This window comes from Artemia sp. Qi Xiang Cuo, chromosome 5, assembly GCF_049724085.1.
Source record: "Artemia sp. Qi Xiang Cuo chromosome 5, ASM4972408v1, whole genome shotgun sequence".
NCBI lineage: Eukaryota > Metazoa > Arthropoda > Branchiopoda > Anostraca > Artemiidae > Artemia > Artemia sp. Qi Xiang Cuo.
The window spans coordinates 31096956-31111773 of record NC_142798.1 but is presented as its reverse complement, the minus strand read 5'-3'; the positions used below and the strand labels follow the sequence as shown (position 1 = coordinate 31111773).

Here is a 14818-nt window from a genome sequence, read left to right as displayed (position 1 = left end):
TTATTGAGGGCCGGCGTCGAGTATCATGGGTGCTTTAAGGATTCTTGACCAGGGAAATCTGACAGTCACATCCGCAAAAGGGAACGGCAATAGTCGATAGTACTCTCGCTTCCACTAGAGAAATAGCTTTTTGGTTCCGCCTAGCGGCGTCAACCGTGCTGCACTCTAGTGACTTGTTTGCTGTACTTAAGTTTTCTTCAGACAGATGGTGCTGATGAAATATGTGTCAGACAAGAGAGGTAGGACGAGCGTAGTCTTCTTTCCTTTCTATATTTCCTTCCTCCGATTCCTTTCCGCTTCCTAGTAGTTACGTTACAAAAGCATCGGCAAGAAAAACAAACTAAAACGCACCTATGTTAAATCTCTGCTCGGAATCCAAAATATTGTCCAATCTGAGGAGTTTTTTTGCAGATAAGTGGCCCTACAAGGTTCACCAGACTGAAGCAACTTTGAAAAGAATGTAAGATCAAGGCATTGTGTAACAGAAAGTGAATATTATAAGGGACTTTCCAGCTGTCTGAAAATGTCATCACTAATAAAGCTCGATAGGAAAAGAAATGGATTCGGAACACAGGTAGGCTATTTTTTCAGATGGAGGAAAATTAACCGAAAATTCGTACTCCTCTTCGACAAGTACCCCGTGTTTGGGTGTCGCTTGATTTTTTTTTTTTTTTTTTTTTACTTACAAAAAAAACAAAACAAAAAAAAGAATTTAATTTTTAAAAGTTATTTTTGTTTCTAATAAAAGAGCAAAAAAAAAAACGTTTCTTAAAAGGGAAACCATCAATAAACTACTTTTCTTTTCACGGTTCCTCATTCTCGGATTCTGGAAATTTCTAAAAAATAGGCGCAAAAAACGTGAAAAAAAGGGAATTTCGCAACGGGATGGAGATTTAGATTTTTGATAGGTTGTAGAACTGTCTTTTCTGAACACAGTGGGGCTAAAATAATTTCTGTACCAATTTTTTCCTGGTTCGACCATTTTTTTCAGTATCTTTCCCCTACTAGTGGTGATTTCCCGGGGAAATACACCTAGGCCCGTTCCTGAAATATTGCTGACATGCTCCTTTGACCACCAATATGCACATAGTGTGTTTTGATTTTGTTCAACAACCCCTCAACATATCCTGAAAGTAGTTGCAGTCTCAAGTTGTCACAGTCGCAAGAAGTTGCAATTATTTACAGTCGGAAATAGTTGCAGCCGCAGTAGTAGCAGCAGTAGTGGCTTCTCAGTAAATATTTTTGCAATAATTTCCGATAGCCGGTCTTGTAAGCCAGATTTTTATCCGTTGGGTATATGCAGCTGGCACTTTTTCGCCGTTAAAATATGGCTCGCTGCGAATAATCTGGTCTACCATGCAGCTTACAACATCCTTCGCCCAAAATGTATTCCGAGTCTTATGTACCAATCCCTTTTTATCCTATAAAATAAAATTTCTCCATCATAAAGGACCTTAACTGAAGAGATAAAGTGTGGCATTTGAATAGTCTTTTACTTTCGCTTAATTATTCAATATATTTTTCTTTGACAGTGGCAAGGGAAGATAGCATAATTTTAACTTGCAAGTTTATTCTTACCTTTTTTTAATAATCTTACAATTTGTTGCTGACAGTTTTAGAACCTCTGGAATACGGAATGCTCATTTATTATAGTTTTAATTGATAGCGTATTCGTTTTTTTACATATGTTTTATTTTTGTATTGAAATTGATTTTTTTTTTTTTTTTTTTTTTTGCCATTCATTAGTAAATGGCGTTTTCTTACTCACAGCAAAGTGCTTAAATTTCAAATATTGTAATACATTACAGGGGATTCAAAGCTGTAGCTTCAAAATTGAAGTAGATGACATTGTATAATCAATTGATCCCTTCTATATATTTGATTAATTACGTTAGATTAATTACCTTTTTGCATATTTGTACCTTTTTTTTTTTTTTTTTTTTTTTTTTTAGACGGGTCAGTTTAGTCGTCTTATGAACAGTATTCATGGTCCGGAGGATTTGGAAGAACAAACAAAAGCCGAAGAGCGGCAAGGACAGTGGCTACGCCGAAGGAGACTTGATGGAGCTCTAAATCGTGTTCCTCAAGGTTTTTACTCGAGGATCTGGACGCTACTAGAAAGGGTCTGTATTTTTTCTTTTTATTAAGGTTTTGCAAAACTCTACGGTTTAGTGTGCAAGGGCTATCTGTAAAATTCGAAAGTTATTCTTACTGCACGGGTTGTTGATAATATTGGAAAGTTACCTTAAGTTGCTGCTTAAGTGGGAAGTCTCTGATACAGCTGGATTTAGGGCTTTAGTAAGAAAAAGGCTAAGATGGCTAGGCCACTTTTTACAGATGAAAGGTGATATATTGCCAAAAATCATGCTTTTTGGCCATTCATCCCACGAAAAGTGGGTTTGGTATGGACGCACTACTTGTCATATGTGAGATAAATATGGTTGTCTAGTGTGCGATGGATGGGTAATGACATTAAGAAAGAACATCCACCTACTTCAATTTCGAGTAATCCTAAATATGCATGTAATTACAGAGATAATAACGTTTTTCTTCAAAGCGTAATTTCACCGAACAAGATTTACGTATTGCAAATCTCGTCACTTTTGTAAATTTTTCTGTACCTTTTGTTGAAATGGGAAATGTTTAGGTTTTATACATTGATATTTTTTGTTTTTCATGTTCCCTTTTCAATTGATTTTATTTTTTATATTGTCTTTCATTACAAAAGCACGTAGAAGTGGCTCTTTAGACATTGTGTTGGATAAATAACTAACTAAATTTGGAAACTCAGCTACCTTATATAAGAGGAATGACATAATATGAGGTCATGACGTACACAACGTCATTGTAATTTTTACTACATGACGTCATTTGCATAAAACCAAAATTAAGCCTCTTCACGAATTTTATCGTACTTCTGACCTATCTAGATTGTTTTTTTTTTGTTTATGTGAGCATATCTCAAGATACTAATTTTTCCGAAAACATATGGAGCCGTTTTCGATATATATATATATATATATCTTGTGCCTTTGTTTTGATAGGTTTAGTCTCTTCAGGATCAGGATCAAGCTTCTTGAGGACAGCCTTACTGAGAACATCTACTTGGTCTTTTCTATAAATTAGGGGCTAAATGTCGCTCTTTGAAATAAACTATTAAGAGCTATTTTTGTTATTTTTTTTTGTGGAGTTGTCCCATTTCTTTGAACCAAGTTTAGGCCTTTCTGACTGGAAGGCCCAAATTTGAATCATAGAAACGTATTTGCTGCGTTCAGTAAAGGCATCTCTATGGCTCTTTTGCCTGTCTGAACGGGGAAAAGTATATATTAATGTGTGCATGGTCCGATTTGTCCGGAAGCATTACAAGGAACCTGCTGGGTCCTGAGGCCAGGGAAAAAGGTTCAATCGGTTTCTGATGCTCAGTCCACGACTGATTTGTATGTATGTAATTTCCACTATCGCTTGTCTTCTAACTATAGACTAGTAGAAACTCCTTTTCAACCTTATACCCAAAATGTTTTTGACCTGCATTTAAAGCCTTAATTATAGAGCAAAACATATCTCACATAAATAAAATGACAGGGGCAATTGAATTGACCCAATGGTCCTACATAAGCAGGAGATGTCTTATTCATGACATCCTGTGGAATTCTGATTATGAATAAATTATGGAGAATTTGCAAAAAAAAAAATCCGTCGATCATTTAGAATCAAACCTATAGAGCTTCAATCAACGTATTTAACAATTTCAATCTTAGAAATGATTTTTTCCCTAAGGACAAGCGGGAGGAATTGAGTTCACACCAGAATCTCTTGATTCCACTGAAATTAATGATTTACTGTTCCATGACATAAAATTGCAGAATTACAAGGTAATTATGCTAATACTTAATTTAGATGCTTCAAATTGAAACGCCTGGTTGTTACTGGATAATGTAATAACATAATTAAAAAAATACGTATAATAATGAAAAGGCTGTAAAAGAAGTTTACCTTAATTTCCGGTTGACATGTATGCTGTTCACGCGCAAGAATCACATTATACTAGCCGGCAGCGTACTGAGTACCAGAGACCAAGCAAAGCTTAATCTCCTCTGTTAAGAATCTACCCACTTTAAGAGAGGAATAATTTTATTTTATTTTTTTACTCATAAACAGCTCAGAAGTTTTTCTGAAATTTGGGAAAATCACACTTTGTATCATGAAAACGATCTAGATAGGTCACGACTTTGGGAAAAATCGCTTAATGCCTTAATATTTGGAAACCATTTTTTAAATGAATGACCTAACTAGGGTAATCATAATAAATCTGTGGCCCAAAAAGAGCAGTAAAGTGCTCATTCATAACCCCATGCAAAATTCCCAATAAGAATAAATTGCATAAAATAGGATAAGGTAGGAGAAAGTACCATAGAATGTTTCCAGTCGATCATTCTGAGTTAAACTTATATTGTCATTCATTATGATCAAACAGTTCGTGGTAACCAAAGTATAAACACATACTGAACAAGTATTGACAAAACTCTCCAAAAGTGACCCCGCGTACCTCAGCGCCTCTAGAGGAGAAATATTGTACTACTTAATCGTTCCGAACCAATAAATTAAATTTAATACAGTTTTTACGGAACAAGTATAATCCCCTACGGAACTTGAAAAATTTCGGCGCCAGCTACGCATAGGTATGGAATCGTCTCCGGAGACGCGGACAAAGGGTCACTTTTTTGTGTGGAGAGGATAGGTTTTGTCAGTACTTGTTGTATGTGTTTATACTTTGGTGGTAACGAACTATAGGTAAGAAGCGACCCGGCTCAATGGTAACTGAAACTCTAAAAAACGGAATTTTTATACCAATAAATACATCGAAAGAATCAAATTTTAATGCTGATTTCAAATATATAAGTTTCATCTAGTTTAGTCTTACCCATCGAAAGTTACGCGCCTGAGAAAATTTGGCTGATTTTAGAAAAAGGGGGAAAGACCCCCTAGAAGCTATAGAACCTTAATGAAAATCACATCATCATATTCACCGTTTCAGAGAACCCTATTGTAGAGTTTTCAAGCACCTATCTACAAAAATGTGGAATTTTGCATTTTTTGCCAGAAGAAAGATCATGGATGCGTGTTTATTTTTTTTTTTTTATTTTTTTTTTTTTTTCCAGGGGTGATCGTATCGACCCAGTGGTCCTAGAATATTGTGGAAGGTCTCATTGGAATGGAAATTAAAAGTTCTAGTGCCCTTTTTAAGTGACCAAAAAAATGGAGGGCAACTAGGCCCCCTCTCACGCTTATTTTTTTCCCAAAGTCACCCGATCAAAATTTTGAGATAGCCATTTTGTTCAGCATGGTCGAAAATATGATAAAAATGTCTTTTAGGATGACTTAATCCCCCGAAGTCCCCGGGGGGAAGGGCTGAAAGTTATGAACTTTACTCAATGTTAACATATAGTATCGGTTATTGGGAAGTATACTGACGTTTTCAGGGGGGATTTTTTCTGGTAGGGGGGGGGGAGGTCGGGGGTTATATGGGAGGATCTTTCCATGAAGGAAGTTTTCATGGGGGAAGGGACATTGCTATGAAGGGGGCGCCGGATTTCCCAGCATTATTAAAGAAAAATATCAGAAAAAAAAACAAAACAAGTTTTTCAACTGATTTCAACTGATCAACTGATTGTGATTAAGGGGTCATTTTTAAAGAATTGGAAAAAAATTGAACTTTAGCTTAAAGAGCAAGCTATTGACTAGGGGGCGAACACCCTAATATACGTGTTAAAAATGTGTGAATATAGAAGTTCATTACGTAAGTTAATTCGTAAGTTATGTATATTTATTACTAATAAAAACGTTCGTAAATAAAATTAAACAAGTTTCGAGAAAGCCATTTAACCAACTAAATTTAAAATTAATATGCAAATTTTGTTTTAATTATTCATGTACGGTGAGTCAAAATCAAAACCCGCATTAATTCAAAAACGTTCAAAAATTAAGTTAAAAAAAACAAGTTTTTTTTTAACTGAAAGTAAGGAACAACGTTAAAACTTAAAACGAACAGAAATTATTCCATATATGAAGGGGGCTGTCCCCTCCTCAACGCCTCGCTCTTTACGCTAAAGTTTGACTTTCTCACAACTTTATTTTTTAAACAATAAAAAAACTTTAGCGTAAAGAGCGAGGCGTTGAGGAGGGGAGAGTCCCGTTCATATACGGAATAATTTCTGTTCGTTTTAAGTTTTAACGTCGTTCCTTACTTTCAGTTAAAAAAAATTGTTTTTTTATTTAATTAGAACATGGAGCCAGAGCCATAGCTGCAATTATTGTAGTTTGTTTTCCAAATTAACGCTGTTTAATAACGTTCTTTTAATAGTCATTGGAAATTAAACAATGTTAGCAAGGGAAAGCAAATCAAATACTGGTCCTGTGGTGGCTCAGTGGGTTTGACCTAAGCTTTGCAATACGGGAACTAGAATTGAACCCGGCTGTGGCAACACACTGCAGGGCCCTTAGTAGTCAAGAAGGGTCGTTAATCCGATTACTTATTTACTTACAAATAATACACTGTGCAAGACGCTAGGACTAGGAAATTCAACAACCTTAAAGAGATCCTACTTGTTTAAATTTGAACAAACTGAAAAATAAATAAAGATCTAGAAATCCAGCATGTTTGTTTCCCATTGAAAATTCAATATAAGAGGCTATCCAATTAGTGTAATCTCCAACAAGTTGAAAATTCAATTCCAATTATGTGTTGTATTGTCATTTTCTTGGAATTCCACAGATTTTCAACTGACAAAATTCCAATTTTTCTTTATATATACATGCTACAAATAATTTCTCTTGAGTTTCAAACAAATCTTTTTTTTTAAATAAAAAGTCAAATAAAGGCTGATGGAGGTTGGCCTAACCCGATTTATACAAGATAATATATTGTCGTTACTTTAATGGGGGTCTTCGTTTACTTCTATTACAAATTTCTTATTGCCTTAATTTTCATTCTATTGTCGAACAAAAGCAAAACAGACTCCAAAATAAGCATTAAAAAATGTCAAAAGCACAACGATTGTTAGAAACATATAGGCAGTTCGGTACCTGCTGCGCATTTTGAATTTTTACTCTGTCAGGCTAACTATATATGACCCGAGTTCCACTCTATTACATTCCACCTGACCATCTTGTTGCATACCTTGGATCTCGTCAAATTATTTTGAGAATTGATTTCTTCGTTGTGTTTTTCAAGAATTTCCTGCAATGACAGACCATGAAACCCTCTTTTTGCCCTGAGGTAACGAGGCATATAAGAGCGTCCTTCTAATATCTGTTATTTTTCTATAGCATTTAATACCAGTAGCAAACATTTTTCTTTTCATCTCGAAGTACATCAATTGCATGCAGCACATGCAGCACATTGAAGTGCTGCTCTTGAAACATAGTCATTAAAATGATTTTTTATTAGTTTGTCAGGTAAGATTTAAAAGAAAAATTGCATCGGTTTCTTACTAGACATTTATTTCTAAGACGTTTTTGATAATTGCTCTAACTCCTAAGTCTTTCTGTCAGTTAATGTGTGCATAACTATCATTTACAACAATAAACTGGGTGTTTTTCTTTTATAATGTCACGGTTTTCTAAGATTAGATGGTACAAAAATAATTCCATTCCATTAGAATTAATTTTTACAAGAGTTCCATATGCCTTTGAACAGACTTTTGAAGCGTTAACACCATCTTGGGGTTTGAAAAAACTGTAAGGCATTGGCACATTCTTTTACTACTAGAACCACAATTATACAGTTTCTCGATTTCAGTAATATTATATTTCCTTATGTTTTCAAGTTCAATGTGCGTTAAGATATCTTTTATTTCCGTAGCGCATATAAAGGATCATTGTGTTTTGCTTGTACTTTTGATGAATACCTGGAGATGTGTATTATTTGACCAGTCTATTACTGCATGTTCGTTATCTCGGAAGATGAGGTCTGTATTTGTTTTAAATGTTTCCCCGTTTCGACTCTTCCAGTAATTCAGAAATGATTCTTGAAATTTATCTTTAAAACTGCTATTGACTAGATGGTCTCCATGTTTTTAAGCATTTCGGACGCTTCGCAATGCTCAAGGGACCGCTGGAAAAATGTCAGGCATTGGCAGTTTTCTCTTGGATTTGCCATGCATTCATGTGATTTTTGGACTTCTTGATTGTAGCATTTTTTTTAGCTCTGTTAAGTTGACCTTTGAATGCTCATCTTTTATTTTTAAAACGTATATGAAAGGTCCTTCCGTTTTTTTTTTGTTTTTTTTTTTTTTTTTCATTTTGAATGTTGACCAGGTCTTGTGTATTATAAGACCAGTTTATTTTTGCATGTTCGTTATCTCCGAAAATGAGGTCTGTATTTCCTATAAATGTTTCCCTGTTTTGACTCTCCCAGTAACCCAAGAATGATTCCTCTAACTTATCTAGTCCTGGGGGGAAAATGATGTAATTTATGCTCTTGAAATCCACAAAATATGATGCCACTTACGTTAATTGTTTTTCAAAATTAAGGCTCTAAACGACTTTTCTCAGGCCAAAAAACCCAAAAGTGTCAACAACAAAAAAACATGGAGCAGTTTTCAAGAAAAGAAATACATACAAAAACACATATATGCATACATACGTACAGAGTTGTTCGTTTAAAGAGAATAGAAACAATATAATTATAGAGCCCTAGAGCCCAAATAACTGCTTTATAGTGACGATTTTTTTTCTATTTTTTGTCAAACATTGACAAAAAGTATATTTGATATTGAATATATGCGTTTGTTCGTTTTCTTTAAATTGTAGATTTTAAATGTCAAAGGGACATATTAAACTGAAATGATTTTATTTTAGTGTCCTGGTATTATGGTTCAAGGACGCATTTTACCGCAAGGATTGACACAAGAGGTAAGTTTTTCCCACTTAACCGAAAAAAATTCACTCGCTTTTAATTTCATCGGGTGTAAGGAATAATTGTCTTCTTCCATTCCTGGAAGAAAACAGTGATTCCGTCTCTTCTAGTCCCAGACCTATTGTCCCCATCCTTAATTTTGGGCCTGCTCGTCTCTTTCATTTCTCTTAAAATCATAGTCTGAAGTCGAAGAAGCAAAAATAACCAAAGTATACTTTCTTATGAGAAGTTCAAAATTCTTTGCAGCATTGCGGTAGAGAATTTGCAATAGTAATAACATGAAATTAGTCGATTCCTTAAAATCATTTTGCAAGCATCAGCGTCTCAAAGACAAATGGCCCATCAGCGAATTCTCCCAGGGGACTAGCCAGCATCGAGAGCTATTGGAAATCTGTGGTTTTGCCACAGATTGTCAATATGATTGAAAAGCCAGTGAAATTTTACGTCTTTTAAAGTATCGAATCCCCTTAACCAAATATCTTAAACCCTTGTAACCTCCTTCAGTTTACTAGAATATTTCACGAATAATTGAATTTGTATCTACAATTCAAAGATACCAAGAACAATATACCTCGCTCAAGGTTTATTTGACTAAATTTCAGATCTTCTTACTACTACTACTACTACTAACACTCACCGCAGTACCAAGCCGCCTGAAGCCAACACAGCTGCGCATGCTCCTTCTCCATCCCAATCTATTTAAAGCCTCCCTCTTTACACCCCCTCAGGAAGTTCCCAATTCTCATAAATCTTTCTTTATGACATTCTACTACCCCAACCGCGGACGACCTGGTTTCCTTTTATCCCTAGACAGTTGGCCGAAAAGGACAACCTTCGGCAATCTGTCATCCTTCATCCGCAGAACGTGTCCTAGCCATCTCAAGCTTTTTCTCATTATAGCCCTAGAAAGCGGGATTGAACCACACTTTTCGTAGAGCCTACAAGGGGAAAGTTAAAGAGAGATGCAAAATAAAACCTATATTTAATGCCACCTCTTAACAAAATATTGTTGACTTCTATAGTTTCTTTGCCGAAGTCGGAAAAGATCTTTTTGTAAGATCCATGGTGTGTATTTTTAAAACCTAAAAATAACTATGAATTAATTTAAAGTAACAAGTTTTTCTGATATAAGTAAAGAGTGAAGTTTATGCAAAATATATCTGAAGCACTGTTTGTAGTGATCTGGCGCGATATATTTCCCTATTTTGTAGAATTCTGGAAAACTAGTGCTTTACTGAAAACACAAAACTGACGCAATAAAAGAGGGTGTGGAGCTGAAAAAATCTTTAGTAGTCAGCGTAAAATATAAGTCTAATTTATAAAGCTATAAATAAATCTTTTACCACCCATGAAATCAATAAGTCTCCTAAACAGTTCTAATTTCTTTATAACTCGAGCAAGTTTAGTTTTTAGGAAAGCGCTAATTTCTAGAACTTTGTAAATATAGGAAGATATTACGAGCCAGATTATTTGAAATTATTTTTTAGATGTATGTTGCATAAACTGTGACGCAATAATTGTTGTTCGTCTTAAGCTTCAACTCTGCTCTTAGCTATTATCAGAAAACTTCTTTTTTTTAATTGATTACAACATAAATTGATTAGTCCTTCTTATCTTGAGTAACGAGTAACTGTTGTTCCTTTCTTTTCTTAAAGCTTTATTTTCCTGTGCTAAATTTTACTCCGTGCGGTGTATTTATTCTAACCAATATTCTAGAGACGGACTGATTGATTGATTTAGGAGTGAGTATTGTGAGTCGTTAAAACCAATTTTGGTTCGTATGTTTTGTGTTTGGACAAGTGTTGGTATGTGTCAGGAATTATGATGAGTTTTAGAGACTAAGTGTGAAATTCATTCAAGTTCCCTGTAAAATATATAAATCGGAGAATTGTTGATTAATTGGTTGGTGGGGATGGAGAAGGGGAAGGATTAAGAGGTTTTCCTTTTTTCTCTGAGGAAGTGTATTAATAATTGATGTGCATTATTTTGGTCGCCCCAAACACGCTAATTTGAGTCAGGACTTATTTTGAATGTGAGTGGCAATGTTTATTTCTATTCTGATCGTATTATATGGAGATTTAACTGTTGTGTGTTTTTCTTGTGATCCATTTGTCAGTTAAAAAAAATAATAATAATAATCTTTGTTTCAACTTTGTTTTAGATGACTTCTGGAGAGCTGAAATTCGCCTTGCAAGTTGAAAGTGTTTTGAATACGATTCCACAGCCCGAGTTTCGGCAGCTAGTAGTGGAAGCGTTAATGGTATTAACGCTAATAGCTGAATACTCGATAGTTCCCAGCTTGGGTGAACCACTATGCGTAGCAAGTATCGTCTATACAGCTAACAGAATCTTTCTCGAAGATCAGGTTAGTTGACCCTCCCAGTTTTAGCAAATAGGAAGAATATTTTCAGGATATGATGAATCGTCTTTAAATTGTAGGAAAAGATATGGAAAAGAATGGGAAAATTTTGGGCAATTCCAAAATCAAGGAAGATTTGTTTTGTGAGCAGGGGTTAGTTCTACGTATGGAAGGAATTTAAGAGGAGGGTATTAGTGTTAGTGATATATACGAGAATAATATTGGTGCGGTTAAGGAAGGAAGTGATGTTAGTATTGGGTTTAGAATCAGTAGTAAATCAGGGTTACGTTTATATGGATTACCTTGACGGACTTTGTCCAAAGGAACCCGGCAAGGCTCTCGGAGAACCTGTAGCCGAAAGACTTGCGAAACAGTCAATCAAGTGGATAGCTTCACTTACCTGGACAGTACTATCAGTAAAGATGGTGGATGCATTGAAGATGTAAAAAGTAGATAAACCATGGTCCAGAGTGTTTCTCGCACTTGAAAATAGCCTGGGAGAATAAAGAGATGGGTATATGAGCTAAGATTAGAATATTGGAAGCCATGGAAGTGACAGAGGTCAAGTATGGCTCTTAGCTAGGTGCACTTCAAAACGCCGAGGACGATTTTTCAAATGTTTTTCAGATCAATTGCCGAAGGATAGTCCTGGGTACTTATTTACCTGACCCTATAATTAAACAATCAGGAGTACGAAAAATCAGAAAAATCAGCAGTGCCGAAGGATAGTCCTGGGTGCTTATTTAACTGACCCTATAATTAAACAATCAGCAGTACGAAAAATCAGCAATCAGCAGTGCCGAAGGATAGTCCTGAGTACTTATTTAACTGACCCTATAATTAAACAATCAGCTGTACGAAACATATTGTCATTAAAAATATTGGAAATCACTATAGAATTGCATATTTTGTGCGGTCAAGTATTTAAAAATAAGTATTTCTTCTTAAGCGATTCTGTTTTAATACATATCGTAATTTTGAAACTTAATTTCTAGTTTTAAAGTGATCTTATCATGTGACCACAGTTTAAATAATTGCGGTTGTTATACAGTGTCAATGTATAGAAATTAGGTATGAAAAAAGGTAAAAGTACATGCATTTTTCAAAATTGAAGTCAGTGCTTTAATCATTGGAAATCACATTACTGCGTGGGATCTTTCAGGACATTCTTGTTTTTTCAATCTTGTTCTTTTGAAATACGTTATTTAATGCTAAAATGGAATTCCAGTTGTAACACTTATCATTGAGTTCTAGAATATAAATTTTGATCTCGATTTAATGAAAGTGAAGCTCTACAAATATATTAAATTTAATTTGCAAACGCTCAATAGTTGTGTGTGGATCACCCAAGGAAAAGCATTCGGCGGTCCTTAGACTACTTTTCGAACAACCCAAAGGATTTCCCATATCTGCAAACAAGCATTTTAAATATTAAATTAAGTATTTGGTACTCGTTGAAACATTTGTTTGAGCATGAAATAATTAGTACTTGGACAAATATACCTAATTAGCGCTGAAATTCTTACTTAAGTGCTCGTAAAAAAGCTTCAGTCATGTTTTTTATATGTATTTACTATTGAGAGTTAAGTGAATGGACGCTTATTATAAAGCTGATGACTTTATAGATTTTTGGATGATTTTCATTTCCTAATTAGTTAGGTTCAAGCCATCTTAATTGCAAGTTGAAGTGTGTAATATAGGTTTTGCTTTACTGTCAAAATTCAAAGCTAAATGCTAAAGCATTATCGATGTGCAATGAAATTAGGGTCTTTTCTAAGAACTAACCCCCCTATCTCTCTTTATCTCTCTCTCTCTTGCCGTATATGTTTCCATTTTGAGGAAGTTCAAATTATTTACCATTTGTATCAGATTCTTCTTTTGGTTAACATGTACCAATGTGGACCATTTAAGTTAATATTTGCTAACACTTTCTATTTCTAGGTACAAGTTGAAGGTGATGCAACTCTTTGTTGTGCAAAACCTCAGAAGGAATTAACTTCATCTGGCGAACTTGTATGTGGCGGCGCAGCTTGGATCTGTCAGCATTTTTACGATAGCGCACCTAGCGGGAGCTACGGGACGATGACATATTTAATTAGATCTATTGCAACTAGTCTCAATTGCTTTCCTCTTGACGGAGAGATAAACTGTTCAGTCATGTGATTTTTGTCACTTAGTTTTAATTTTTGTTTCTTTAAATTTTAATTAGTCATATCAAATAGATTTATTGGATGTTTAATTTAATTTTTTATGTGATTTTATTTTTAATGGATTGTTTCTTCTTCATTAAAGTTTTAATTAATCATTTGTTGTTAATATACCTTGTGTAACTCTAGGATGAGGCTTTAAGGATGACGCTTACTAGTGTGGCAAATATAAGAACCGTATGCTCAGTTTTCTGTTTGTTTTTGTTTTTTTGAAGTTTTAGAGATGTAATATCAATACAAATGGAAGTACCACTAATACTATGCATCGCAGGAGACTAAACGAAAACATTCCTGTGGAAGAGTTCCCTTATAAAGTTGATTTTTATGCCAAATACAGTTCATCTTCCTAAGAACATGCCGTCGTTAGAATTTTGGGGGTTTGATCCTTGTCCAAAACTATATCTGAAAGTGTATTTTCTACACCTGAAGCCTGGCTGGATAAGCCACTAGAATCTGCGATTTTATACGTAACAGTGCAGAATAAATGTAGAAAAGAAAACCCGAATAAATCTTGTTGCATTAAAATGCGATGCATTTAAACGTTTTCTGCAAATGCTTCAATGTCCTCTGCTGAACACCATAAAAAATCACTTTTAAAAACATTTTGTTTTATATAAGTTATACAAGGTAAGAATATGCTGTCTTTCGCCTAATAAAGGTTATGAAAGTTAGACTTCAAAGAAACTATTGGTTCAAGACTTTCTAATTTCTTTAATAATTGTAAGATCAACAGCTTTAAAAATAGTAGCTATTCGTTCGATCGGTTCTTCAGGGCACCATATTCTACCTACTTAACTATATCTTTATCCTTTTTTTTTGGGCCAAATAATCGTATCACTTTTTTTTCTTTTTTGGATGCGTTTTATCAGAGGCAACGCTACAGCGTTGCTTATAGTAAAAGGCCATATGGCTCCAATGTTTTATTATTTATTTATTATTATTTTTTTCCAGAGGCCCTTCATATGGCAGGGGTCGTCGCATAAACTTCGGAAGGGCTCATTCGATTGGAAATCGAGAGTTCTAGTGCCTTTGCTAAGAGTCAAAAAGTATCTGAGGGCAACTATCCCCCCCCAGCCCTTTTTTCCCAAATACATCCGATAAAAAAGTTGAGATAGCCATTTTGTTGAAAATATTCAAAGATCATATAAAAAAAACTCCGGTGTCGACACATAGGCGTTGTAAATTATGCCCTGGGGGCATATCTGGTTCTTATGGAAGGGATGCTTGTATAAACTTCAGAGAGGGCTCATTTGATTGGAAATTGAAAGTTCTAGTTCACTTTTCAAGGGTCAAAAGAAAGGGCAACCACCGCCCCCCCCCCACACACACACGCCC

At 34.9% G+C, this 14818-nt stretch overlaps 1 protein-coding gene across 1 annotated transcript in view; it reads left to right on the top strand.

The window, feature by feature from the left end:
- Positions 1 to 13575, top strand: part of LOC148952034 (putative phosphorylase b kinase regulatory subunit alpha) — a 114633-nt gene extending 101058 nt beyond the window's left edge. The window contains exons 18-21 of the mRNA XM_089088811.1: positions 1953 to 2123; positions 8860 to 8913; positions 11079 to 11282; positions 13218 to 13575. Coding sequence (XP_088944937.1) covers positions 1953 to 2123; positions 8860 to 8913; positions 11079 to 11282; positions 13218 to 13439 — 651 coding nt within the window. The 3' untranslated portion in view covers positions 13440 to 13575. The remainder of the gene's footprint in view (positions 1 to 1952; positions 2124 to 8859; positions 8914 to 11078; positions 11283 to 13217) is intronic.
- Positions 13576 to 14818: the final 1243 nt, after the last annotated feature.